Source organism: Gadus macrocephalus, chromosome 12, assembly GCF_031168955.1.
Source record: "Gadus macrocephalus chromosome 12, ASM3116895v1".
Lineage (NCBI taxonomy): Eukaryota > Metazoa > Chordata > Actinopteri > Gadiformes > Gadidae > Gadus > Gadus macrocephalus.
This window is the reverse complement of record NC_082393.1, coordinates 6,814,847-6,841,487: the sequence shown is the minus strand read 5'-3', so window position 1 is coordinate 6,841,487 and position 26,641 is coordinate 6,814,847. Positions and strand designations below refer to the sequence as shown.

Below are 26,641 nucleotides of genomic sequence, written 5' to 3'. Positions count from 1 at the left end.
AGGTCCCGAAAGTAGCTCAGAGCTTGTTAGCAGATTGGCATTGCTCTTTTATCTCTTCCAGTAACAGAACAAAAAAAAGATTGCAAAAACGACTGCGTGGCAGTCTGGAAGCCTGTCTGGAAGCCTGTCATCAGGGCTGGATTCCTTCTGGAAGACCATCTGAACAAGCCGACACACTGTGCCAGAGATGCGAGTCACACCATAGCACCGCTGTCGACAGCTGGAATCAGCGGGATGTTTTTAGAACGCTTTATAGCTACAGTTGGCCTCTCTAAGGGCTTCATAGTCCCACAACAGACAGGAACCCCTAACCTTTTGAAACGATCAAAAGGAGGATTTGGGAAGCGCTAAAAGTAAAGGTTCTTGAAATGTCATGAATGTTTGGGACAAGCAAGTTTTTTTTATCAAAAAGCCTTGAATTCAGTGGCTGAAGATTCATTTGAGTTTGGCCCCAAATTAGGCATGTATTGGTAGAAGAAATGTTAAAAATTTATAGAAAAACAAAATTCACAGCAAATTTCACACATTTCAAAATAACTTCATTAAAATTCTCCCATTTGAAATTTTATTTATTTAAACAACTTATTTAGTAGAAATCCCTAAAAGGCAAAAGAGACGGCAGAATTAATGGGGTAATCCGTATTTTCTATCAGGTTACAAAGAGTTGAAATCATCATTAAATTAATTCATATACCCCAAGAGAATCTACAGGTGTGAGAACAGGCACTTAGATTAAATTAATTCTAAAAGGATGCGGAAAAATCAACCCTACAATAACAGACACACACAATCATAGTGATGACGTTCACATGACATGATCATATCTACAAACAAGTCACAGATTCAAGCCCTAGAGAGAAATGAAAGAAATAACCTTTATAACTAATAACTTTTAGTGTATCTCACAGGTTGGAAACTTCTACTTAAGTATCTAGTCATGTGTGGGAGTGGCCAGGTAGGATAAAGACTCAGGAGGACTTCGGATCCATCCCTCCACATCTCCCACATTCTTAAGGACCAGTAGGAACTCAACAAGGAGACCTGCTGGACCAGAGGAACCGTGTGTGTTGCTGTTAAGAAGAAGTAAAAGACCGCAGCCAGTGCAGTGTTGTGACGTTTCCTGGTTGTTGGATGTGCATGGTTGCTCTCCTGGTGGAGCAGACTGGAGGTGTGCTCCACCACTCTACAGCTTGGCCTGTCCCGGTTTGAGCTGCAGGGACTGGAGCTTCATGGCCAGGCCCATGTTCCCAGTGATCTTCAGCTTGCCCTGGAAGAATGCCTGCAAAAAGAACAAACAGTCATTCAACTACCCCCGGGTTTCCCACACACACACACACCTGTGGAGGTATTTCTTGACCAAGGCCTGCTAATATATATTTTGTGCTGTAAAATAATTCATCTGTTTAATTTTTTTTCATTAAATTAAGAAAACTGAGAAGATTGACATATCGATATATAGTTGATCTACAATCCAGTATTTATTTTTTTCAGTCTACAAATGCTGACTTCTGACCCCTATATAATTACCATTAGCACACTGCTTGCTGCTAATGTACAAGCCAATGGCTAGCACGCAGTCATGCCAATGGCTAGTACGCTAACGTGCTAATATATTCTGCATCACTGGACCTCTGAAAACTTTCGGATAAACCAGCTCCGTGAGGATGGTTTACAGTTGAGAGTAGAGATCAACTCCACAGACACACAAGGGCGCTCCTACTCTTAAAGGAATTTGGCAAGCATAAATATAAATACATCATTTTCCACCAAAGTGTTGGAAAATGAAATATAAGCCACAAACCTCTCCAAGGTTTGTGGCTATTGTTTAATTTGCTCTGCAGATAAGGTCTGGCTCCCATCTCATACAGAAAGATTACTGCCCGGTAAGAAATAGACTGAACAATCTAATATGAGGTGAGATAATAACGATGACTGTGAAGAGGAGCACCATAGAGGTATTTTCAACCACAAGAAAGATGGCTGACACTGATGTTGAACGGACGGTTGATTCCGCTGCCTAGACAGTATTAAACTGGATGAAATAGTTTCACCAAAAGAAGAACAGACGACTGTAATGACTGAACTCAAAATGATACTGCAAGAAGCGGTGGAACCACAACCAAAAAGAAAGATGTTTTCATGACAGCGATACACTGTTCGTGAAGTGGGTGGGCAGTCTGCACAACTTGTCACTTTACACTTTACACATATCCACAGCTTTTATTTAGTTATTTTTACAGTTTTTAATATTTATATTTGTTTTAAGATCTATACACACTGTATGTGCTCTCAGAGATCAATGTTGTTGTATGAATGCCTATCAGTGCATTTTCGTGTTTGTATGTCGAGCCACGTCAAAGATGATTTTCTGTTACGACAGACAATAAAGTTTTCTGAATCTGAATCTGAATCTGAACATCGATCATTAGGCCTTACAGCAGGGTGGCCCGATTTAAACACACTGTCCCCTGATACATTGTTCATTTGCTCTGACAGCAGGCATGCCTTTGAACACATGCAATGAGTGATCACTAAAGGTTTGGGCACAATTATTTACTCAAATGAAACAAGGCCAGGAGACCACGAGATGTATGTAAAAAAAGAATTCCCGTCTAATTCATTTGTTTGAACATCCAACTCTCTAACGGACACATCTGTTATATTTACGTTCAAATCCAAATCCACAAGGTCACCCTTCATACCCAAACAATATTTTGTGGTCATGAGATTAGTCACTCATAACCAAATACATTAAGCTTGAGAGAACACGTGCAAATACTTTTCAGTGAGAAAGAAAGTTTGAAAATAAATGGATTTTATTGTACCGCAGTTGTAACTGTTACACATGCCCGGTTTGAGACTCTACAAGGAGCTCTAGAGGAAAAAGCATCAGCTGACTTCAGATGCATCTGCACCAGAGACACACGCAGGAGAATTTGACTCCAATATATTTTTTCTTTCTTTTTTGGGCCGGATTCCAGAATAAACTGACTCAGCAGTTCACGGTGTGGAGAAAACATGAGACAAAAAAAATCCCAAATCGCTTCTAGTAGCCATATTGTACTATCTTCTTTTTTTTTTTATCTACTAGGTGCATGCCCCTCTCACAAGGGAAGATATCTCTCACAATGGTAGATGGGATTAATTGGAAGTTATTTGGATTGAGATTGGCGGAAAGCCTATATGTGTTTTGACCACTGCAATGCTGTGCTACGTCATCAAAAAAACTTAAAAAAGGTCCAGTGTGTAGAATTAAGTAGCATAGAACGCAACAGACTAGGCAGAAATAGAATATAATATTCTTAAGTACGGTATATTTTGATTATTGTATAATCTCATCAAATTAAAAAGTTTTGTTCCGAAAATCCTTAGTTTTAGCCCTTAATATCTACATAGGGGGCGGAGTCCATTATGTTGCAACGCAATGCCCAGTATGGACAACGGCAATAGGGAGAATGTGTTTTTAAGATTTGTAGGGAATGAGTGGGGTGTGTTATCCCCACGATGGCCAGGAACTCCATTTATCTTCACACACACACACACACACCGTGGTGTCATAATGTAAGTGTCCTAGAAGCTTAACCCTCTCTCGGGCGCGAACATCATTCGCTGAAAAGACAGAGCTCCACAAATCCACACACACTATCCTGTTATGTATGTGTACTCAAAGCTTAACCCCATATCGGAGAAGGATATCAACATCAACTGCTGCCACTATAACCTATAGTTATACATTTAATGACTAATTAACAAAATATAATCCCTAAATCCATCAAAAAACCTCATCATTTGACACTTGGCATTTCGATCCTGTTGTAGACATCGTTTTGGAAGTAAACCGGGTCACAACTCTAAAAGAAAAATCTTTTTTAATTGCAATTATTCTATTCTATTCTTATTCCTAGTACTAGGTTATAGGTTTGCCATTACAGTGTCCCTGTTTTATAATTTCAATATTTATTCATTTTTATATTTCGAATGTGTTCTGCCGGTCATAAATCCTCATATGAATCATGAAAAATAGAAGCCTGACCCATTTACTTTTGCTCAGAAGAAGTAAATTATATTTTACTGATACACAGATATACATCTTAAAATCAGACACGTTAGATATACTCAATCAGGAACAGAACTCACAGACTGGGCATTCATCTTCCCCGTCATCAGGGCCAGAAGGTCGGTATCAGACATTGCAATGGTGCAGTCTGCCTTCTTAGCTGGAGGGCAACAGAGAGACAGGGTCAACAATGTTCAAGCCCTGATGGTTCTTGCCAAAGAAACAGCAAAGCCATATAACTGGGTCAAGCTTAGAGAAAAAGGCTGACAACACTGTCATCACCTGTCTTGTACTGCATAAAATGTCAAAACATGCAGGCTTGAGTAGTTTCCTCTAGGGCTGGGCAATAATCATTGGTAATTTCACATGGTATCGATACAGTGCATCTGACATTTCTTTCAAGTTTATGGAAGTTTAGAGAATGGTATTGGACTAAAACTTTGTTTCCCACCAACGTTTCAGACCTCTTATTTTATCATTTCAAGGGCATATCTTCTCATCATAATTCATTTATACTGTTAATCTGGGTATCATGATGAGTCAAAAAATAAATGTCATGCACAATACCATTTAAAGAAAATGAACAATATAATTTAATTATTGCACATTATAAAAGTAATGCCAAGGAAGCAGTAATAGCTATTGGCTATGGTGTTGATCAGAAATATATCTGGATCAATCCCCCAGTTTCCCCAGACTGATTATCCCTGAGGAAGACCCCTAACCCCCTACCTGTTTATAAATTACATGTATGTGTATATTCACTGTTTAGCCCATACCCGTTACCACTATATGACAACATAGAATAAGTAGAATCTGATACCAAAGAAAGGTATTGTCAGAACTAAATCGCGTGTTGCTAATTAATTCAAATGGAACTTGGAAGTGTTCGACTCCCACACAAAAAGTTTGATTCAAGTCCAGACGAATGTGAATATTCTCTGGCAGACGCTTTAGACTACAGCATCTGCTTAAATTACTAACGAGTATTCAGAAGGGATTTGGACACATGTCCTGGGGTGGATTCCATCTCTCTTACCCGTGTCGTTGTGGACACAGCCGGTTCCGTTCTTCACATCCACGTACCAGGTCCCCTCCTTCCCATCAGGCCCATCTTTTACTTTAAAGGCAAACACACCTCCGATCTTTTTGACAAAACTTGCTCCTTCCTGTCCGGTCAACACAGGGGGGAGAGGAGACGAACAAAATTAACGAATTGCCTATTACCTTGTTTACACTAAACTGAAGTGTCTTCGACTTTGCATTATCAAAAGTAGATTAATATTTTTAGAATTGATTTGATGATACAAATACCCAGATCAATGTTTTAACCAAACACTGATTTGTAAATCCATTGATTTCGGTTGGAAGACTCATTGCTCGTTGACAGAAACGGAGAGGGTTGGTTGTAGTCTTTTTGCTCGGTTCTCCGTCTCAACAGTAGGGCTAGAACGGAGCAAAAAGACTACAACCAGCCCCCTGGACATGTCCCAGCCCCCTCAACGAGCATGAGTCTTTCAACAGAAATCGGTGAGTTGCACATTTCTGAAAACGAACGTTTAGGGTTGTTTTAGAGACCGGTTTGTGTATGCCTGTAGCCAACCATTGTGAAGCAGGCAGGGGTGATTCCAAATGAGCCAAGAAAGGATCAATAGTCAATATGTCGGTGTCAACCACTGTATTTTATCCTAGACAAACCAAAATGGTGGCTCAATGTTCAAAATACCGGAATTGTCCTTTAATGGCAAAACTTGATTTAATCCTGTTTTTGAGTAAATCTCTGCAATACTAAATTATACTAATGTGTTGAGATTTATCTGCTGCCTCTGTTGAGATTTAAGACTGAATGCAATCCTCCAAGGCATGAATGCCTTCAGGATACACTCCAATACATTACCCCATAAAATATATAATTCATGCCAGTACATCTAAACATCATCTAAACATTCTTCATCCAAGCCAAAACCTTGGCAACTGTTATCGAAACAGCAGAATATTTATAACAACATGCTTGGCTGCCATTGTCAACACAATCTGAAGGGCTATGTTAAGATGTCTGTTCTCCACAAGAGAAATTCTTATTACATCATTGTTATAATTTATATCAGCACTGCAACTTAGAGATATCCTATTCAAGAAAGACCAACCTAAACATTTCATTTGTTTAGCATTATAAAACAAAGTCCCTAAGATTCTTATCTATGCCAGACAAGGCTTTTAAGTATCGTGTGTTGAGATTGAGAACAATAAAAATTCAACATTTCAGTAAAGTCTGACTCATGTTGCAATTTGCACAGCTCAATCAATCTTGCACTACAGCTGTGTTTAAAATGTACTACTCTTTAGAAATAACCCTTAAGTTATCCTATACTACTTAAACTCAACCATGATGATGCAGATCATCAATCTCTAACCTAAAACTTAAACATTGCAAACTAACCCTAAACTTAAACCACCGTTATTACAATATCCCCAAACCATGGGAATTGAGCCTTTTAGTTTCAACCACCGTCTTTGAGCCGAGGTAACCAAAGGCAGGCCAGGGGGCGGGTGTCTCTGGTGGAACCTATCAGTATGAACTCTGCACAACATCACCTCCTGCAGCTTCTTGTTGATCTCCTGGAACACCGCGTGCGACTTGAAGCCCTCCAGTCCTTCGCTGGCACTGGTGAACACGGCGTGGATATGCCGTCTGTTACAGAGACAAGCCCAACAACACAAGGTCCAAAGACATTGGTACAGGGGGGGGCAAAGGTACAGAGTCAGACACGTGTAGCAGGGTGACAATGTAAATGATTTCCCAAGAAAAATAAAATGGGCCTTTAGTTTGAACAACCAAATGTTGGCTGTTTTCATCCGTTGACAGACCAATACCCAAGTCAGTACTTGCATTGCTTGCAAGAATTGTACCATTATTATATTTAGCATTATCGGTATCGATGTATTGCCACTGCCAGTGACCTGTAATGTCAATGCCCGGCGCTTGTGACAGTGGACGTCTCCACTGATTATAACACATTCTACAAACATTTAAATGCACAAGAGAATGACAGTTTCAATTGTCCCGCGTCGTATGCATTTTACATACAGTCTGATGAACTTTAGGTTTACAGGCACTTTATATGCCTACTTGTATACAGATATATATAATGTGTATCCTGAATTTAAACTGGGCCTGGGTGAATAACCCGATGACGTCCCTCGTAATAACCAAGGACAAGTCGATTAGGCGATCAGAAATGTGATTACATATTTTGAACCAAAACTCACCTAGGGCTGCGTACTTCTGGCATTTTCAATGAACTTCAAACAGTCTGTAAGAATCAAATGAAGGAGCAGTCTGCACAGTAGTCGCGGCTATGGTGTGTCAGACTTCCTTGTTTTATAACCAATCGACACCAGAGCGCCACTGATCTCCAGACTAAACGTATCAATTGCAGATGCACTGATCTGATGTATTGACTTCAGATAAAGTATTATATATTTTGTTCTTGTAATATTTTTTACCGTTTCATTATGTTTAAAGAGAATTAAAGCAATTCACGATATTCATGTATTCAATATCTGTCTCTTAGTTTTTATTGTCAAGACTGTTTCGTTGAAGAAATATATAGGCCTATTTGAATTCAGTTGTCTTAATATTTTGTAATATGTTGATTTCATTTTATTAACGGTTGGTTTATTATAGGACGCTAAAACACATACAAAAACGCACCAAATGCAAACAATGCCATGTAGCAGCATTGTTGTTATCAGTGGAGGCGAACAATGGCCAATCACTCGCTTTTAATGGAGATGCTGTCCTGTCATCTGTTTACGGTGGATGAGTTGAATGCATGGGGAGGAAGCTGTTTCCAAACGCGCCTGGTTTGCCCTCTAACTTTTCTCCCCGCTCCCTGAATGGCAGCAGGGCAATGAGACATATGCTTGGGATGTGTTGCTGTCATGAATGCATGATTAAAAAAAAAGTGGCAAAGATGGAGGTGATGGTGGTGATGAATGTGATGGTGTTTGTGGTAACGCTAGTCCTGATGGCCTTGTAGTAGTGGTGATGGAGGTGATGATAGGGTCGGTGGATGTGCTTGAGGTGATGTATATAAATTGCTTGTCACTAATTAGGACCACAACACCGCCCTCTCCTGGCAAGCTGTTTTAATTGTTACCTTTCATTCTGACATCGCTAACATACAATATTGTATTCATTGTATATGCCTATTATTTATAATCTAGTTGAGTACCTTCACAGATGAATAGGCCTGCTATTATATTGAATCAAATTGCTCCATGTAAAAAACATAAATCCATCATTCAACCGTGACCTCGCCAGTCAGTGGCTTTTCTCTCGATTTAATGAGGATTTAGAGCCAAAACAGCAGGATCAGCTTTTTGCGCACGCAGGTCGTGACAACTAAAGTAAGGGATATCGCGAAGCGTGACAACAACCAAACAGAATATAATTTTAGTGGATTAACAAATTAAAAAATAATCCATACAAACATTGCTGCTTCTACTACTACTACTACTACTACTACTACTACTACTATACCAACTAGGCCTGGCCTACTAATGATAAAACAAATAACAATAATAATGTGTTTTTTATATTGTATTATTTATTGATACATGTGATTTGCTGGTTTTAATATCTAAGGGCTATTTAAAACAGTAACTACGCGGAGGGAGGCAATGCGAGGCAATCGATAGATCACAGTTCCTGCTAGAAGGCGTACCATACGGTCACGTGTTCATTCATGACCGTCAACTTCCTGTTTTGGATTTCATTCTTAGTTGCATTGAAGTTCACGTAGAATTGACCGCGTATACACCACTTGTCTGTATATTTGCAAGACACACATTTTTCAATGAGTGTATGACCTCATAGGTAAGTGTCTTCCCCTGTCAATTAACTGGAAGACCGTATTTGCTCACGTTAACATCGGTTTCATATTCAGACGATAGACATAAGGCAGCCAGCTGTCAGGTAGCCAGCAGTGCTACTGTCATCTACAGTAACATAGCCGCGTACCTTGCTGAACGAAGATACAAACGTGCTTATCAGACAAAGCCATGGCGAACCTGCTTTCCCTGCAGTTCAGTGCCTCTCTCAGACACACGGGCAGGCTAGTGTCTCCTAGAGCCGCGTCCTTGACTCAGAGACGCTTCAAACAGGACTCTTCTGCAGAGTACCTTCACAAAAGCATTGTACCCTCAATGCATTACCAAAAGAGTCTGCCTAGGTAAGTATCTCTTTTAAAGCCCATTTTAAATAACGTTTTTCTCACAGAAAGTTCTCTATTCTGTAGAGAAGGGGACCCGGATAGACTGACTGATTGAATGTAGGTGAAAGTGCACAGCTTATTGGACGTGATGTAAACACAAGATGGCGGTGCTACACACAATGAGAACAGTTGCACTTTTGGGATGTACTTGACTCCATATCATGTTTTTTTTTTTAGACTACCTGTTCCCAAACTAGAAGATACCATCAGAAGATATTTAGCGGCTCAGAAACCACTGTTGGACGATGACCAATTCAGGTGAATGCACTGGAATATATTTGATTCAAGAAATAATAATGTAACTTAACCTAAAATTATTTATTCATATGGTTTCTATGTGATCCCAGGACCACTGAGAACTTGGCCAAGGATTTTCAGAGTACGACAGGGAAGACCTTGCATGAAGAACTGGTGGCCCAGGACAAGAGCAACAAGCACACCAGCTACATCTCAGGTGAGAGGCAATGCAGGGGATCCTCAATGGGAGTCAGATTCTCTGTTGACTATACGGATGTACATAAATGTATCCCTATGTTTCCACAGTTTTATCTAACCACAATAGTTTTGCGGTTAGCTTAACGCTACTGGGTTCAATCCAATTACTTTGTTCCCTGAGCAAAGATACCTTTAGATCGCATGCTACATAATGAAATGTATGCATGCAAATGCATTTTATGTCACTTTAGATTAAAGCCTGCTAAATTATGACATAGTACAAGTCCTTTAGTAAAGTGACACATTTCATTAATAAGCCGGTAGGGGCATCTTTCCCGAGGGATGCCTATGTTTAGACAGCGGACATTGGGGAATGATCCAAGAACCTTGTAGCTTAGGGGCATAAATCCTTATCCCTACCCTGCCTCATCCACTTCCATCCTATCCTCCAGCGCCATGGTTCGACATGTACCTCTCGGCCCGGGAGTCTGTGGTGCTGAACTTTAACCCCTTCATGTCCTTCAACCCGGACCCCCGGACCGAGTACAACGACCAGCTGGTCCGCGCCACCAACGTGGTGTGCTCGGCCGTGCGCTTCATGAAGACCCTGCGGGCGGGGGTCCTGGCCCCCGAGGTCTTCCACCTCAACCCGTCCAAGAGCGACACAGACGGCTTCAAGAGGCTGATCCGCTGGGTGCCTTCCTCACTGTCCTGGTACGGAGCCTACATGGTGAACGCCTATCCCCTGGACATGTCCCAGTACTTCCGCCTCTTCAACTCCACCCGCGTGCCTAAGCAGGGCCGGGATGAGCTATTCACAGACGCAAAGGGGCGGCATCTGCTGGTGATGCGGAAGGGCAACATGTACTCGTTCGACGTGGTCGACCCCGACGGCAACATGGTGAGGCCTGCCGAGATCCAGTCCCACCTGAACCACATCCTGGCGGACGAGAGCCCGGCCGCGGCCCACCCTCTTGGGGTGCTGACCAGCGAGAACCGGGACGTGTGGGCGGGGCTGAGGGACAAGCTAGTCGCCGCGGGCAATGGCGAGACACTGCAGGAGGTGGACAGCGCGCTGTTCTGCCTGTGTCTCGACGACGAGGACATGCGCGACCACATCCACACCTCCCACAACATGTTGCACGGCGACGGCTGCAACCGCTGGTACGACAAGTCCTTCTCAGTGGTGCTGGCCCGGGACGGCCAGACCGCCATTAACTTCGAGCACTCGTGGGGCGACGGCGTGGCCGTGCTGCGCTTCCAGAACGAGATCTTCAAGGACACCACGGAGCAGCCGCTGGTACACCCGGGCTCCGCCTCCACCGGCGCGGACTCGGCGGCTGCGGTGCGCAGGCTCCGTTTCCACCTCGATGACGCGCTGCGCGCCGGCATCGACACCGCCAAGGAGAACTTTGACGCGGCCGTGTCCGAGCTCACCATCGACGCCTTGGAGTTCAAAAAGGGCGGGAAAGAGCAGCTGAAGAAGCAGAAGCTGAGCCCCGATGCGGTGGCCCAGCTGGCGTTTCAGATGGGCTTCCTGCGGCAGTACGGCCACACGGTGGCCACGTACGAGTCCTGCAGCACGGCCGCCTTCAAGCACGGACGCACCGAGACCATCCGCCCGGCCACGGTACACACCAAGCGCTGCGCCGAGGCCTTCGTCCAGCGGCCGGGGGAGCACAGCGTGGATCAGCTGGTAGAGATGCTGAAGGAGTGCTCCAAATACCACGGGCAGCTCACCAGGGAGGCCGCCATGGGTGAGTTATATTATCCATCTCAAAACAGAGGGGGATGCATAGAATCACTATAAAATACAACCCATAGTAAAACTGTTGAAATATCCTTTTTCAAAAATATCAGTTTTAGTTGTTTATACCACTTAAACTATTTTTTTTTACTTGGGGATAAAGGTGAAACTAATTAAAGATTTAATCAAATCATTTTGTAATTTTAGGTATGGAGGTTTGATATCTTCTTCACTCTAGTCTTCTGGTCAAGTTTACAGTTCCTTCCCCTTCTCCAGGTCAGGGTTTCGACCGCCACCTCTTCGCTATGCGCTATCTGGCCAACACTAAAGGGCAGGCCCTCCACGACTTATACAAGGACCCGGCGTACGCGGCCATCAACCACAACGTCCTGTCCACCAGCACCCTAACCAGCCCGGCCGTCAGCCTGGGCGGCTTCGCGCCGGTCGTCCCAGACGGCTTTGGCGTAGGCTATGGTGTCCACGACGACTGGATCGGCTGCAACGTCTCCAGCTACCCATCCCGCGACGTCCACGAGTTCCTGCGGTGTGTCGACAAGTCTCTAGAGGACATCTTCACTGTGTTGGAGGGGAAGCCCATCAACTAAAATGGCTGCTTTAGCATCAGCTTCTTGATGATTTTTGAATAATGGGACTAACGATGCAGTGATTGTGAAAAATGGTAGGGTTAGTATGAGATTCAATGTTTTGGGTCTGCTATGGTAATATTTATTCAAATATACTTTAAGTTACTGTAAAATGAATTGACTAAATTTACAACTTAATATCATATTTATAAGTGGCTTACTGTAAATGTATTGACTTTAGCTTCTGACAAAGTCATGCATTGAAATACTAGAAACCATAAAAGCCTTAGTGAAACGTAAATATTGTTGACATTGACCATACTGGACGACTAGTTTGACATGATATGGCTAGGGTATCGAGCCTTAGTCAGGGAAAGAAACGCGAGTTACCGCCATTCAGATTCTATGCTACATTTCCATATAAAGCTCTCCATGTCACAGGTACATACTTCCTTAAAAGCCTTGTGCTTTTCTGAAATGGGCAGAAATAAAGTAATTCTATTTTGTAAAAGTTTGTTTATTTACCAAATGCATTTGACAACAAAGGACATTTCTATAAACCAGAACAACAACAGTTGTTCAAAAGATTGTTCAGAGAAATCAAAATAAAAGGCTTCATCAACAAAAAAAAATGTACAAAAGCTGTACGTACAACAGGATTAACATTAAAGAAATTCTAAAGTAAATGGGAATCATTTTAGATGGGCTTGATTTTGAAGTGTAGGCCGATTAGACTGAAGACGAGACATTTCAGGTCCTGGACCAGGTAGTAGAAGACACGGAGACCCTCTGGATCTCTGCACAAGATAGGAAGATGGAGGTTTCAGACTACGACACCAAAGCAGAAGACTACAAGCAGGCCTGTGAACGGGGTTCTTCAAATCTGCTTTTTCATCCCGATTTTTTTGTACATCTATACGTTTTCCTAGGCAGATTAACCATTTGATTGGAAGTTGTACTTACTTAGACTGGTTTACGTCAATCAAGGAGCCGATTTTCGATGTTGTGAAAGAAATGTGTTCATCTCCAATGACTATCTCCAACTCCTGTGGAAATGGAGAAAGAGTTGAGCTTCATCGACCGAAATTCACTTAACAGCGATCTGCCGAAGTTGTGTTATTGATGGACCATAAATCAATATAAATAACTCATTATGGAGCTAAAATTGTGATTTTATGATGATTTCTCACAGGTACTAAGATTTGAGTATCGAACCTGTCTTCCGACTCTATCAGGTGGTGGCCAAAGCGCGTCGTCTTCCTTGGTTATTTCACTGTCGTCGATGATCCTTTTGAGTTCCTCCATCACACTCTTGTGTACATAGGCCTAAAACAGTCAACAGGGAATGAGGTTCAGTGGAATTGCTTTAAGAAACACGGATCTTTGCGGATGTAAATGCATCGTTCTACAGGCCACACAAACATGAGAAATGAAAATAAAATCAATACCTCTTTTCGGATCATGACGTCGTTCTTGTAGTTGCTGTTGTTTGCATATCTCAGTTTTCCTGTAGTACAAAATTCGGCGTTAAAACTTGTTTGCGACAATATGACCGGCTCATTCAAACAGCAAACACAACTACTAGTTAGGGGAAACAATAAGTATACCGACCATATGAGACATGCAAAACGATATTTGATTCGAGAAGCAATCAAATGCATTTGTCTCGAGTTCCGAGCAGGACATATTTAGCATTTTTAAACAAAGCTGGAACAGAAATGTAACATTGGCGCGGTAGCCATTGGGTTCCAATGCGGCCTACAGTAACACACCGGAGCCTCACAACTCACCGTCAGGTCGGAACTCAAACTCTAAGAATTCGTGTCCGAATTTCCCCTTGTGCCCGACATAATATCTCAAATAGAAGTCACTCGTGGACATCCTTAGTCTTCAGTATTTCAGTATTTTGTAAACGTTCCGATTGAAAGAAACACAAGGGGCTAGCACAATCCTACTTCGCCACCGCGCTGCACTTCCTGCGCATGCGTAAAGTGGAGCGGCCGAGTCCGTCGCGCAGTAATGACGTCGGCATCAGCTTCGCGCACACACACGTGTGGTCAAAGTTGAAAGATGGCTGGTTCGGTTTCCCAGCAGCTTGAGGAATTGTTAAACCCTTTACCAAAATTCGCAGACCCCGAGAACGACCAGGACGATGAGACAAAAGCCCAAGTTGATGACAGGTTTGACGAAGACGATCACGAAGATCACGAAGATGGGTTTGGCCTTAGCAATCTGCGAAAGCACAACACATCTCTGCTGGCTGAGACCGATCGCCGATACGTGGGACAAGCAGTATCTCGTAAACAACTGCTTAAGGAGATGGGTCAATCTGATGAAGAAGGAGATGATGACGTGGAAGAAGATGATATGTCCGAAACGAAAGGTGAGGACGATGATGATGACGACGACGAAGAGATCGAATCCGACGAGTGTGATGATATTGCACCTGGGGCTGAAAGAGAGACGCAAGAAGAGCAGCTGATGGGGAAATCAAATGGTACAGTCAAAACCCTTGTGTCTAACAAGAAACGTCCAGACTTCGTTTGTGCTGAGGGTGTTGACTTGCACAAGTTAACAGAAGGGATGGACGATCTGGGAGCGAGTGATGATGACGATGGGAGTGATGATGATGATGATGGAGAGGAAGATGATGATGATGACTCTGAAGAGGGGACTGAGGACGAGGATGAAGACCAGGGCACAGTCAAGACCTTCTCTAAGGAGAAGGTGGATGAGGAAGTGGAGAAGGGCAAAGCAGTGAAGAATCAGCTCATCCTGTGGGACCAACTGCTGGAAGGACGAATCAAGATCCAGAAGGCTCTCGCCACGGCCAATCAGCTTCCACAACCGCTGACGTTCCCAGAGTTTAAAAAGCAGGGCAGTGCAGAGTTTGCTGGGGCGCTGAAGAATAGCCACAAAGCCCTGAAGGCTCTCCAGCGGTCTCTACTGGAGCTGCAGGACCAGCTGCTGCACCAGAACCCCGACACCAGGCCCATCTCCATGGGGAAGAGCTATGGAGCTGCGGCCAATAGCGACGATGAGCTCAGCGAGGTGATGGAGGTGGAACCGGCGGCTGGATCCGGCGCCCTGAAGCGTAAGCTGGATGTGGGACAGTACCCGGCCTTCATGGCCAAACGCTTCGCTGACTTCCAGCCCTACTGCAACGGCACGCTGCAGAAGTGGCACGACAAGACCAGGCTGACCATGGGCAAGAGCAGCAAGGGCTTTGGCGCCTTCGAGCGCAACATCGTCACCCAGGTGGAGCAGGTGCTCCTGGACAAGGAGAGGCTGCTGAGGAGAACCCAGACCCGCCGCACCGAGTACAGGGTCCTTGGGAAGAAGGACACGTCGTCCGCCGCGCCACCCGAAGAGCCGGCCGCACCCCTTGAGGATAGAGAAGAAGAGGAGCCCGCGGACGAGCAGATGATGAAGGCCAACCGGCACCTCAAGGACCTGGACGAGGACATCTTTGACGACGACGACTTCTACCACCAGCTCCTCAGGGAGCTGATCGAGCGCAAGACGAGCGCCGCCGACCCCAACGACCAGGTGGCCATGGGCCGGCAGTGGCTGGCCATCCAGAAGCTGCGCAGCAAGATCAAGAAGCGCGTGGACACCAAGGCCAGCAAGGGGCGAAAGGTGCGCTTCACCATCCACAGCAAGATGGTGAACTTCATGGCCCCGGTCGACCACAGCCCCATGAACGACGAGGCCAGGACCGAGCTGTTCCGCTGTCTGTTTGGCAAAAACTCGCCGCTGGAGGGGTCGCAGGTGGGCGTCATGTAAAGGAGGTCAATGTCGATGAGGCCTTCGGACCCTGGCAACCGCCCGAGACGTCTACCTGGACTATTATGGTTCATATTCTTGGTACCGAAGATTAATGTTTTGTATGAATTTGATTATGAGGGAATGGGATTGGATAAAGTCCATTGCTTTGCAGATGAGCCGTGTCTTCGGTTAGCAACGTTTCTTTAATGTGTATAAGCAAAATATCTGTTTAACTTTATAATAGCCTTTTAAAACCCCAATATCTCTGTATTCTTCTACCATAAAGTCTCTATTATGACTGACTTTCTGTTACCAAGTGTATCACTGCAAAATATTCAATTATATGCACAATTGATAGGAAATAAATTTAGGGATATTTAGAAATCTTAAATTCTGTAGTTTACAATATGTAGTTACCCCAAATATAACTGTATAAAATAGGGAAAGGGGGTCAAAACAAACATATACAGATTCTACTTTGGGATTCACACTCAAATCATGTACTACTGAGACATGAGGCCATTCACAAGACCGAAAAATAGATTTATTACCTGAGAAATTAACATAAAACTGTACAGAAAGCAAAACATCTCAAAACAGGCATCCTTTATCTGGCTTATGCGGCATAACATGGTTCAAGTTAAACAGTTAGAAAAACATTGGCTCATTAATTGAAACATTACTTCATGTATTTGCAGCCTGAGGATTGTATCCCATACTGTTAAACATAACACAAGGAGGTAACTTTATTAGACCACAGAGGGAATGGCCCTTTGTCACACCAGATGCACATTTTGGAATATCACCATAAATAATGTTAATCAAAGTATTTAAATTCATGACAAAATTGGTGATTCATGTTTTTTCTTTGGTGTTTTATCATGATACTAAACATGATGCATTTGAAGTGTGATTTCTTTGTAGGATGTTAAATAACAAATAGACACAACTGAATTTCAAAACATCTAAGAGCTGTCCTGTGCTTGGTAAGCTTGCATTGATAATTATTTGCAGATCATCTCATAAAGCCCTGAAATTCAGACAGCACTAAACTACATTGCATTTTCCTTAGAAATTTTAGGATCACTGGCCAACACTTGTTACGCTTCTTTGAGAGCAAGACTATTACTATAAAGTGGTTGAGCCCAGTCTTAGACCAAGACTATTTTAAGTCTCAGCTCAACCATTCAAGGCAGTCACATAAGGTAGTTCAGAAAATAATATCAAAATAAGACGCGTGTTCCCTTTTTCATCGTCCTTAGTCAGGCAAGAAAGGGACCATAGCAAAAGAGGTTCTTTATTTTGCATCAAGCCCTTCCTGTCGAAGAATGCATTGTGGTCAATGGGGGCGACTGCTGGGCTCAGTGTTTTGCAGGTTCTGAGTCAATTCATAGTCCTCCAGGCAGCCATTGTTCTTCTTGTTTAAACCCCCATTGAGGATGTCCTGGATGTGTTGAACTATTAGGTTTATGGCAACTGTATCGTGAGAAGAAGAGTCATCAGAATTAATCGATTTGGATTTAAGACAACTTATTCCTTTATAACATGTATGATTATTTTAGGGGGTTTATATTCAATCATATTTCCATTCCAGTGAGTCGAAGAAATTAAGCTAACCGAGGTTGTCTGCGCCTCTGGGTATGATGACATCAGCGTATTTCTTGGTCTAGACAGAGGACACGAAAGTTAATGTTATTAATTCAGTACATTCATAGAAAGGTGGATCTAGGCTTGACAGGCCGGGCTATTCACCGGTAGGCAGAACTCCTCAAAAGCAGGTTTGACGAACATGATGTACTGGCTGAGTACGCTCTCCAAGTCCCGTCCTCGTTCACAGATGTCCCGAAGCACTAGGTGACCACAAAAAAAGTTGGAACAATACCTGTTAAGAGTAGTTAAATTCAACTATTGCAACTTTCCTACAACACATTTTTATTATTTGAAACTGTGGCTGCACAATATTTGAAACCAATTATGGCAAGTGTAGCCCTACAGAACAAGGTATACGATAGCCATACTTCAGGTATATGATTTAGTGTACGTTCAATCCAATGAGTGCATACATTACTCACATAGGTCAAGCCAACAATACTAGTACCAGAGGTAGGAGTTTGAATCTTACTCAATGCCATGTTCTACCAGTTGAGACAGGACCTACTGTGCAGACTCATAAAAGTAGACTAAAACTATATTAATTTAATGATTGTTGTCCCTACAACGTGAGGTGGTTTGTTGCTCACCTCGGCGTGACAGTCTGGTATCGGCGTCTGTGTCGACGAACAGCTTCATTTGGAACATGTCCCGGATCTCCTGAGCATAGAACATTAGAATGCCCTCACAAAGCACCACATCTGCTGGGTACACCGTCACAGTCTCCTCTTTCCTGCACTCAACACGCATAAGTAATTTGTTACTTTTTCACAGAATAAAAGATTTTTCCAAGGCAGGGGACATTTTCTTTGTTCTCGTCTTGGAAACGCCTGAACATATCAGTAACGCATACATTTCACATGAATCTTTTGCATAAATGTTTCTGCAAACTGCATTTTTTTTTGTTTGTCTAGGGATAAGCACCTTTTTTCCCCGGGAGCCTGGATGACATTTCTGTTATTGGTTACTTTTTATTATTTTTTATTAGAAGCCACTGGACGGAACCAAAGACCAATCTCCAACTAATGTACAAAAAAGGATTCTGTGCCAACACAAAAAAAACACGTCATGATGAAATGAAAGAAAAGCCTACCTGGAATGGATGACAAAGTCGTACACTGGAAGCTGCACTATTTTGCCCTCCAAGATGTCCCACAAGGTGGAGATGATGAGGTCATTATCGAACGCATCTGAGGAAGACAGAGGGTGAAGAAGAACGATGACAAGCAGTACTACCAAGCCTGCTGTCCCTTCCCCTCCCTTCTTGCATCAGAATGGATGTAGCATCCGGGCAGACCTCAGTTATTCCAACTGCACCCAATAGACCTCTGAAGAATAAGTCCCTCCACCGAGGCTCTTGGTTCCATGTTTAAATGTCTATGGAAAATAACATGGGGTTTTTGAACGATCGTACGTGACCAACTCTATAGGTGCCGAAGAAGTAAAAGCTGCACAGGTTTTGAACTACACACTTTTTCCATCTAGATTCCACTTGGGTTTTGGATTGTCGGGGCCGTAGTTAACTATTAAATAGTCGCATTGTCCTGCGTACTACGGTGACGGTTTCTGGGCGCCCTGGCGATTGCTCCCGCTCCCCCTCCCTTCTCCGTTTATTTCGTCTATTTTAATTGACTAATTAAGGGCGCTACCAGAGGTAGCCCCCAACGCATTTGCCGCCCTTAATTATTCATAAATGTTAACCTCCTTAAAAACCTTAAAAACTAGCCGGCTTATAAAAAAATCACCCCCCTCAGTGTTGTCATGGCGATATGAACTAAACATACTACCTAGAATGTTTTTTTGGACCCGGCTGTAAATAGGTTTAATTAGACTGTGAAAACGGCCCAGTCAACGAAGAATTGCTCACTTTTGGTACCACCTCGTAGTGGTCACCCGGTGGCACTGCAATGTTTGTCACTTCCGCATTGGATGCTGGTAGAACTCGCTGTGGTTGGGGCTTGATCAGAATACTTGCACAGTCTAAGCCAGGGATCTCCGTCATCACATGACTAAAGCAGAACTAGCTTAATGCAGCCTATAGACACCACAGGACAACAAACAGGCGCTAACCATTGCTTTCCCCTTTCGACCATGGACCCGACAAGGCAAAATATCAATACGTTATTGATATTTTCTGGTTTTGCATTATACATTCATTCAGTCATTTTCAAGGAGAAACATCTGAACAGTCAATGACAGGACAACATGTATATCACAATATTACTAAACCCTCATGTCTGAGAATGGACCCCTGCTTAACTGACCAACATCAAATCAAAGAACCCTGACCCCGGAGCGAGGGCCATACATATACCTGGATGGTCGAAGTTGAACTGTCCCTTCAGAGCTCTGGCTTTCTGCTCAGGGGAGAGCACCCTGTAGAAGCTGTCCAGGCTGAGGATCACCACCTGCCTATGGTGGTGGTCGATCTTGTTCTGCCCAAGAAGCTCCATGATCTTACTGCACACCGACGACTGTAGCCAGGGGGAAAACAAATGAGCATTGCTCAAGTGGTGATGGATGAAAAAATGGCTATTGGGCTAATATTCAAAGCAACAAATAGTGAATAAAGACGCATATCATTAAGGAACGGGTGGTTGCAGAAGGATGAATGCAGCCCCTTAGTCAAAGTATACTACTTTCCATTGTTCAAGTGCTCGAAGGGAATAGGTCACTAGACTTCCAATATGTTGTTTCAAAATGGAATTTGGGCATACCACGATTGAGGCCATAATGTGCCATACTTTGGAATGATTTGACATTAAAGCTTTTTCATTCTATAAATGATAATTTGTCACAAAGGAAATCCATACACTACAAAAGATACAGACTGCAACAGTGGATGGGGTAAACAATGAAAAATAGAACAGGTGTCTTAAAGAACGGTTGGGAACCAGGAAGTCCAAAACCACGAGATATGCTCTCCCATCCCACACTTTCCCATCTGGTGCGTAGCGTACACGACGAGGTACGCAGCCCACTTTAGTTCCCTGCTACTGAACACGACTGATACAATTAGGAACAATTTAAACAAGATATATATATATTTTTTTTAAAAAGACAACATGTTACCCTCAATTGACAGCGATTGCTATTTTTATTTTATGCAGAAATGTTAGGAAAATACTCCTCGGAAATTTGAATAAGAGATGGGAGACAAGTGGATTCTAGAGTCTTTTAAAGTCCTTCTTTATTTATTTTTTTGGGGCAATTTATATAGTTAGAGAGAAAATCACTGATAATAGCACTAATATTTTGTATTATAATCTAATCCTAACCATGAATGATAGAATCTTCAAGAAGTCCATTGCAGAACCACGTAATGGCCGCATTGTAGACCAGTCTGTAGACACCAAACAGACCATCCCTTTATATTTATAAGACAATACATCTGAACGGTTAACATACGAGTGTCGCATAGCACAGCAGACACCATTTATCTTAAACAAGTAAGGACAATGATTATTCATCTTTAAACAAAACCATTTCGGTATCATGTTTTGAGAAAGTGACATTATACATACATACATATACATACATATACATATACATACATTATACATTATTCGGATACCAATGTCAAAACGACATACTAAAAGGTCAGGCAGCGTGAATGTAGAGGTTGTCAAGAATCGGGTTACATTTCATCCTCAGCGTCTTTACCCCTGGCCTAAATCCATCAGCAATCGACCACATCTGAATCAGCTGTTCAAAAAGCTTTATGTCATCATGAACTCTGATGACATGAGTGTGATGTAACACACAGGCCGCCCAAACCATCTATAATGCATTTCAATGGTTCAATCCTAATTTTACTACGCGATAGATACAGCCCTGCTGTATGAGTAGGCTATATCCTAATCTTTAAGTGTTGGAAGGAATAAACAGAAAACATTACTGTTAATGTTGGATAATGCTAACCTTGCCACTGGCAGTTCCTCCAGCGACACCGATTAGAAAAGGTTGCCGATTGTTCTGATCATTCGCGGTTTGGTCATCCGGCTTTGTTTCGTCGTCCCCTGCCATGCTTCATCTACAGCGCGCATCCACTGACAGTTTACTGAAGGTGCTGGCCGCTGGATTCGCTTCTTGTTGATGAGGATGATGATGATGATGATGATGATGATGATGATGATGATGACGACGAGTATAATGATGAAGATGACGACACTGATGATGATCGTGGTGATGTTATGACTGCTTTGGGTGGTGGAGATGATGATTGCTGGCAGCAGTATGTTTAAAAAGCCTTGATTTACACACGTGTTTGTGTGTGTGTGTGTGTGTGTGTGTGTGTGTGTGTGTGTGTGTGTGTGTGTGTGTGTGTGTGTGTGTGTGTGTGTGTGTGTGTGTGAGAGAGAGAGAGAGAGAGAGAGAGAGAGAGAGAGAGAGAGAGAGAGAGAGAGAGAGAGACGATCGTAGTATATTCAAATAAACAATACAATATTCTAAACATTAATTATTATTATTCAACATTATTTAATTGTTCCTATTATTTTGTGTCATCTAACCATATTATGAATAAGATGAATATGTCCAACATTCATACTTTATGTCACCGGATGGGAGAGATCCAGATCGAACCGGAAGTATTAGAAGGCCCTTTGACCTTTCGGGAAGGCTGACTGTGCTTACCGAAACCGCTGTGCTCGGTGTTATGTGTCGAAGATTTTTCTATTTAACATAATCTCTTGACTAATATCTCAGTGGTTTCATTCAGTGTATCGGACAGAAAATCATGAGCACAATGTTCGCGGACACCATCCTCATCGTGTTCATCTCTGTCTGCACAGCACTGCTCGCCGAAGGTAACGAAGGGACAAGTGGACCCCCACAACCATATAATCCCCGGTTAATGGTTGGACACGATAAGCATTGATTCAAACATAATCTGGATATTTGAATGAGTAGACCTGGATTTTATTCATACATTCGGTGACATTGATGGCTAACGGTAATTGTAATAGCCACCATTGCTGGCTACTAGGATCTAACACGATTATATATACTTTTTACTGACCTCGTCTCTGGAGAAAATCATGCTGGGAGAGATCTATTAATTTTTTTGCTTTGAAACGTTGTAAATTAAACGCATAATGTAAATTGTGCGTAATGTTCAGATGACTGGCTGTGTTGTGGTGTCCTTGTCAAGTCTAGATCATCGTATTTTAAATACGATATCCATATATTTCGAGACGAGTAACCGAACTGGTTGAGCAAGGCATTGACACTAGCAGGGTTAAGGGGTTCGATTCCTATTGTGGCAACCCATACTAAGGACGTATGTGAACAGGCTATTGGAAGACACTTTGATTAAAAATGTCAGAAAATAACATCCTATATTCCTTGCCTACTTTCTTCAGGTATTACATGGGTTTTGGTTTATCGCACTGAGAAGTACAAGCGGCTGAAGGCAGAGGTCGAGAAGCAAAGCAAGAAACGTGAGTGCCTGTTTTGGTTTTATATCGTAAAATATTGCTGATTAATCAAATGTGTGGTCCTGAGAACATTGTTAATTGTTGGATTGATGTAAAATGTGTCCTTCAGTTGAGAAGAAAAAGGAGACCATCACAGAGTCTGCTGGACGTCAGCAGAAGAAAAAAATTGGTAAGATTTATAATATTCATCATCCTTTCCAATACATTTTTCTTTAAATATTTTACAAACAGTAACTGACATAACAGCAACTGACATATTATCACTTAACATCAACTCGCTAATGTGTTTATCATTCAACAATCTTGTGTTGTAAACAAGTGAAGATGTGGGTGTATATTTCTTGAAATTAGTTTTTCAAGAGCTTTGTCTTGCTGAATTTATTATACAGAGAGACAAGAGGAGAAACTGAAGAACAACAATCGAGACTTGTCCATGGTAAGATATACCACTTTTATAATGATATGTTTGGAAATTGACATGCTTATTTATTTTATATGAAACAATAGTATATTCTGTACAATCTAGTATCATAGGCCTTACACCTCTGTGTGGAATCGTTAAGGTCTATACTCATTATGATAACATGTGTATTGGGAGTGGGTTTTTGTGCACCCAGAGATTAACCATTCTGTACTGAAATCACTTACCACCAACCTTGGTCTTCTGGAAATAAAGTTTCTTGTTACTTGTATTGTTGTTATTCATTTTATTTTTTCCAGGTTCGCATGAAATCCATGTTCGCCATCGGCTTCTGCTTCACTGCATTGATGGGCATGTTCAACTCTATGTGAGTCTTGGTCACCTATAAAATATGAATTAAAATTTAGTTAAAACTATATATTTATTGTTTTCTATTGAAAAAAATGAATTATCAATGAGAATAGTGTTGTGTTCATTTTTCAGCTGTAACATTACTTGATCATTATATTCTCCTACAAAGATTTTATTATAAAGATGTTAACATGCATCATAAAGAATTTTTAATGAAACATTAGGGAAAGTACGTAATAGACGTGGAGTTCTAGAGATAGTTTTCTACTTTCCCTCTGGGTTGGTACTTTCTATCCGGTTTGTAACAATGTGTTATTGTTCTGTTGTGTTTAGCTTTGACGGAAGGGTCGTGGCCAAACTGCCCTTCACCCCCATCTCCTACATCCAAGGCCTGTCCCATCGCAACCTTCTGGGGGAGGACTTCACAGACTGTTCCTTCATCTTCCTCTACATCCTCTGCACCATGTCTATCAGACAGGTAACCAGGAAGGAAAACCTAAATTCAAACCAATATTCAATACTACAGAAGACTCCTTTAGGATGTTATTTCTAATATGGACTTGAAACATCTGTGTATTGATGCCCTGAGACTCTGTAATCTGTCCAATTGTTTATTTAGACACTTGCTGAGTGGATAGAATGTAATTTTTTTGGCTACTACAATATAATTGCAAATTACTGAATGAAAAGGTAATGTACTCTGAAATGAGGATGGATTCATACATTTTTAAATAGATTTGTCTTTGTTAGCATGAAAATGGATTGCCTATTGATCGCTCAATATTAAAAACCAGCCCTCTGTTCATCCCCATGCATTCCAGTCTGCCCAGGGTCGAGCTTTTTCTGTCCCATTATGTTCAAAAGCAGTGAATCAGGTTTTTCTCTCTTTTAATAAGCTCTTGTGTCTCTGTAAAAACCTAACACCAACCCCTAACCCCAGATTGAGTGTTACATATATCATCATACTTCTTGTTTTTTTTTCCTAGAACATTCAGAAGATGCTGGGCCTGGCTCCATCCAGAGCGGCCACCAAGCAGGCTGGCGGCTTCCTGGGACCTCCTCCCCAGGCGGCCAAGTTCTCATAAACAACCAAAACGACGACGACGACGACGACGACAACAACAGCTGGCGGTTTTCACACGCTCCTCAATACACGCGTGTCTTTGTCTCCGCCTCAGCGGTGACAAACTCTGTGCCGAGTGGATCTCCCAGCCGGGTTATAATACAATGTGTGGAATTGAACCTTCGCCCGGTGTCACTGGTCATGGTCATATTTTTGGTCTAATAACTTGTTTTATTTAATATTTTTTTTAGATTTCTTTCCACAGAGATGTTGAATAATAATGATTTAGATGTTGTTGTTTTTTTAAGTGACATGGCTGATGCTGTTTTGTTTATCTGCTCTGAAGATGAATTATCATAATTTTCATACAACAGTATTACTGTCAATTGTTGTTTATAAGAAGGTAATAAAGTTTTATTGATACACTTCATGGTGCTTTTTTGATCTAAGTCGTATTGGAATTGTTTTTGTTTAATGAATATTTATTGTGATGGTAGACCCAGGAAAGTATCAAGGAAAAGCACATTTGCCATTGGTAAATGAATGTGTTACATATTTGTCTATATAGTTTCTGGACATTTTACTAAGAACGTTTAAAGGAATTCCCTCATCCCATATGTGCACAGTAAGCTGGGTATCTGTGTGCCAGATTGACAATTACTGTTCTGGTAGAGCGTGAGATGTGCCGTGGCTTGTGGTTATCCTCTGAATAACAACCCTGTCTAGAACTAGCTGAGCATATAAATGTGGGGGTCACTGGGTGTCACCAGAAGAGATGGAAGGGAAGAATTGGGGTGAGTCTGAGGTCCAGTATATACCGGAAAACACTGAAAAACCTTGTTCCCAAGTTGTACTTCTCTGTGTCTTTTGGTTATTAAACCACAGCAAACTTTCAGTACCCTCTACCTCTTATAGATGAGTGTGTCTATCAGGGAAGCCAACTGCCATGTCCAGCAGCGATATTGGGAACTCAATAGCACCCTCAGGAAATTGCAGCGGATGTCCAGAAGGCATAAGTATACAGGCACGAATCCGTCCGACCGCCGCCCTTTCTCCTCTGGACACTTGTGCGTAGACCGTGGTGAAGTTAGTTTGATGCTGGATATTCAACAGATATTTGGATATTAATTTCCTATGGAAAACAGCTTTTTGCTCAATAGCTCTGAGTAATGGGACCCAGACACCCCATAACAATGTTAGACCTGCTTCGTGGTACTAACAAGACACACCTCACTCATGATTCATATTTTTGCACCTCCTATCTTATTTAATTTTTTTAAGATTCCCATTCATCTCCTATGGAAAAAGGCTTTTTGCTCGATAGCTTCCGAGTTATGGGACCCAGACACCCCAGACCAGGGATGGGCAACTGGCGGCCCGCATCCTCACTCAGTCAGGCCCGCACATAAAAAAAAAAAAATGAATAATAATAATTGATCGAGTTACAGAAAACTCGGTCAAGAAAGATGAGAAGAATTCATAGAATTCGAAGGCAAACCCATGCGTCTAGTTTGCTTAGAAGCGATATCAGTCATTAAAGATATCCACTTAAGTCGCCACTACAACTACTACAACTGCTTGTTGGGTTTGAGTTCATTGAGTTGTTGCACTTAATGTTGGGCCACTGTTTTTCAGTTTTTTGACTTCTTTGAATGATGATGTATGTGAGCCCTTTGCACTGATAAAAATACTGACCATTCATGTGGCTGTTTGAGCATGGAAAACATGAAATGAATGTATGTTGGTTAAATTAACATACCGTACATAGGTTATGATTCTGGATGATTTTTTAGGTAGTGGCCATCCCCAAAATACACCAGAATACAGGAAATCATATCTACCAAATTC

General features: G+C 42.2%; 6 protein-coding genes across 6 annotated transcripts; 3 read left to right on the top strand and 3 right to left on the bottom strand.

Moving 5' to 3' along the window:
• Positions 1 to 548: 548 nt before the first annotated feature.
• Positions 549 to 7,487, bottom strand: scp2b (sterol carrier protein 2b). The gene is made up of 5 exons (XM_060066368.1): positions 7,328 to 7,487; positions 6,653 to 6,749; positions 5,097 to 5,226; positions 4,138 to 4,217; positions 549 to 1,279 (listed from the first exon to the last, which is right to left on the bottom strand). Exons 1-5 carry the CDS (start codon positions 7,348 to 7,350, stop codon positions 1,184 to 1,186), a joined length of 426 nt encoding a protein of 141 aa, XP_059922351.1. The 5' UTR covers positions 7,351 to 7,487; the 3' UTR covers positions 549 to 1,183.
• Positions 7,488 to 8,791: 1,304 nt separating this feature from the next.
• Positions 8,792 to 12,613, top strand: cpt2 (carnitine palmitoyltransferase 2). The gene is made up of 5 exons (XM_060066357.1): positions 8,792 to 9,294; positions 9,514 to 9,594; positions 9,684 to 9,790; positions 10,224 to 11,528; positions 11,795 to 12,613. Exons 1-5 carry the CDS (start codon positions 9,125 to 9,127, stop codon positions 12,121 to 12,123), a joined length of 1,992 nt encoding a protein of 663 aa, XP_059922340.1. The 5' UTR covers positions 8,792 to 9,124; the 3' UTR covers positions 12,124 to 12,613.
• magoh (mago homolog, exon junction complex subunit) lies at positions 12,599 to 14,109 on the bottom strand. The gene is made up of 5 exons (XM_060066367.1): positions 13,893 to 14,109; positions 13,551 to 13,609; positions 13,318 to 13,428; positions 13,066 to 13,148; positions 12,599 to 12,899 (listed from the first exon to the last, which is right to left on the bottom strand). Exons 1-5 carry the CDS (start codon positions 13,981 to 13,983, stop codon positions 12,800 to 12,802), a joined length of 444 nt encoding a protein of 147 aa, XP_059922350.1. The 5' UTR covers positions 13,984 to 14,109; the 3' UTR covers positions 12,599 to 12,799.
• A 10-nt stretch (positions 14,110 to 14,119) lies between these two features.
• On the top strand, positions 14,120 to 16,834 carry aatf (apoptosis antagonizing transcription factor). The gene has a single exon (XM_060066360.1). It carries the CDS (start codon positions 14,173 to 14,175, stop codon positions 15,886 to 15,888), a length of 1,716 nt encoding a protein of 571 aa, XP_059922343.1. The 5' UTR covers positions 14,120 to 14,172; the 3' UTR covers positions 15,889 to 16,834.
• Positions 16,835 to 17,146: 312 nt separating this feature from the next.
• uck2a (uridine-cytidine kinase 2a) lies at positions 17,147 to 21,929 on the bottom strand. The gene is made up of 7 exons (XM_060066365.1): positions 21,442 to 21,929; positions 19,835 to 19,994; positions 18,614 to 18,710; positions 18,111 to 18,253; positions 17,623 to 17,720; positions 17,488 to 17,536; positions 17,147 to 17,346 (listed from the first exon to the last, which is right to left on the bottom strand). The coding sequence occupies exons 1-7, from the start codon at positions 21,544 to 21,546 to the stop codon at positions 17,210 to 17,212; spliced, it is 789 nt and encodes a 262-aa protein (XP_059922348.1). The 5' UTR covers positions 21,547 to 21,929; the 3' UTR covers positions 17,147 to 17,209.
• A 171-nt stretch (positions 21,930 to 22,100) lies between these two features.
• tmco1 (transmembrane and coiled-coil domains 1) lies at positions 22,101 to 25,218 on the top strand. Its single transcript, XM_060066366.1, has 7 exons — positions 22,101 to 22,328; positions 22,884 to 22,961; positions 23,068 to 23,127; positions 23,348 to 23,394; positions 23,679 to 23,746; positions 24,064 to 24,208; positions 24,717 to 25,218. Exons 1-7 carry the CDS (start codon positions 22,259 to 22,261, stop codon positions 24,813 to 24,815), a joined length of 567 nt encoding a protein of 188 aa, XP_059922349.1. The 5' UTR covers positions 22,101 to 22,258; the 3' UTR covers positions 24,816 to 25,218.
• The last annotated feature ends 1,423 nt before the right edge of the window (positions 25,219 to 26,641 follow it).

Excerpts from the sequence above, each read along its gene's own strand:
- magoh (XM_060066367.1), bottom strand. The coding sequence starts at position 13,983 with ATGTCCACGAGTGACTTCTATTTGAGATATTATGTCGGGCACAAGGGG. Across the intron at positions 13,610-13,892 it reads GTTTGAGTTCCGACCTGACG|GAAAACTGAGATATGCAAAC; the intron begins GTGAGTTGTGAG and ends TTTGTACTACAG. Across the intron at positions 13,429-13,550 it reads ACGTCATGATCCGAAAAGAG|GCCTATGTACACAAGAGTGT; the intron begins GTATTGATTTTA and ends TGACTGTTTTAG.
- uck2a (XM_060066365.1), bottom strand. The coding sequence starts at position 21,546 with ATGGCAGGGGACGACGAAACAAAGCCGGATGACCAAACCGCGAATGAT. Across the intron at positions 18,711-19,834 it reads GTTCAACTTCGACCATCCAG|ATGCGTTCGATAATGACCTC; the intron begins GTATATGTATGG and ends TGTCTTCCTCAG. Across the intron at positions 17,721-18,110 it reads TACCAGACTGTCACGCCGAG|TGCTTCGGGACATCTGTGAA; the intron begins GTGAGCAACAAA and ends GTGGTCACCTAG.
- scp2b (XM_060066368.1), bottom strand. The coding sequence starts at position 7,350 with ATGCCAGAAGTACGCAGCCCTAG. Across the intron at positions 5,227-6,652 it reads TCAACAAGAAGCTGCAGGAG|GAAGGAGCAAGTTTTGTCAA; the intron begins GTGATGTTGTGC and ends TTGACCGGACAG. Across the intron at positions 1,280-4,137 it reads GGAAGATGAATGCCCAGTCT|GCATTCTTCCAGGGCAAGCT; the intron begins GTGAGTTCTGTT and ends TTCTTTTTGCAG.
- tmco1 (XM_060066366.1), top strand. The coding sequence starts at position 22,259 with ATGAGCACAATGTTCGCGGACACCATCCTCATCGTGTTCATCTCTGTC. Across the intron at positions 22,329-22,883 it reads CACAGCACTGCTCGCCGAAG|GTATTACATGGGTTTTGGTT; the intron begins GTAACGAAGGGA and ends TACTTTCTTCAG. Across the intron at positions 22,962-23,067 it reads CGAGAAGCAAAGCAAGAAAC|TTGAGAAGAAAAAGGAGACC; the intron begins GTGAGTGCCTGT and ends TGTGTCCTTCAG.
- cpt2 (XM_060066357.1), top strand. The coding sequence starts at position 9,125 with ATGGCGAACCTGCTTTCCCTGCAGTTCAGTGCCTCTCTCAGACACACG. Across the intron at positions 9,595-9,683 it reads TTGGACGATGACCAATTCAG|GACCACTGAGAACTTGGCCA; the intron begins GTGAATGCACTG and ends ATGTGATCCCAG. Across the intron at positions 11,529-11,794 it reads CACCAGGGAGGCCGCCATGG|GTCAGGGTTTCGACCGCCAC; the intron begins GTGAGTTATATT and ends CCCCTTCTCCAG.
- aatf (XM_060066360.1), top strand. The coding sequence starts at position 14,173 with ATGGCTGGTTCGGTTTCCCAGCAGCTTGAGGAATTGTTAAACCCTTTA.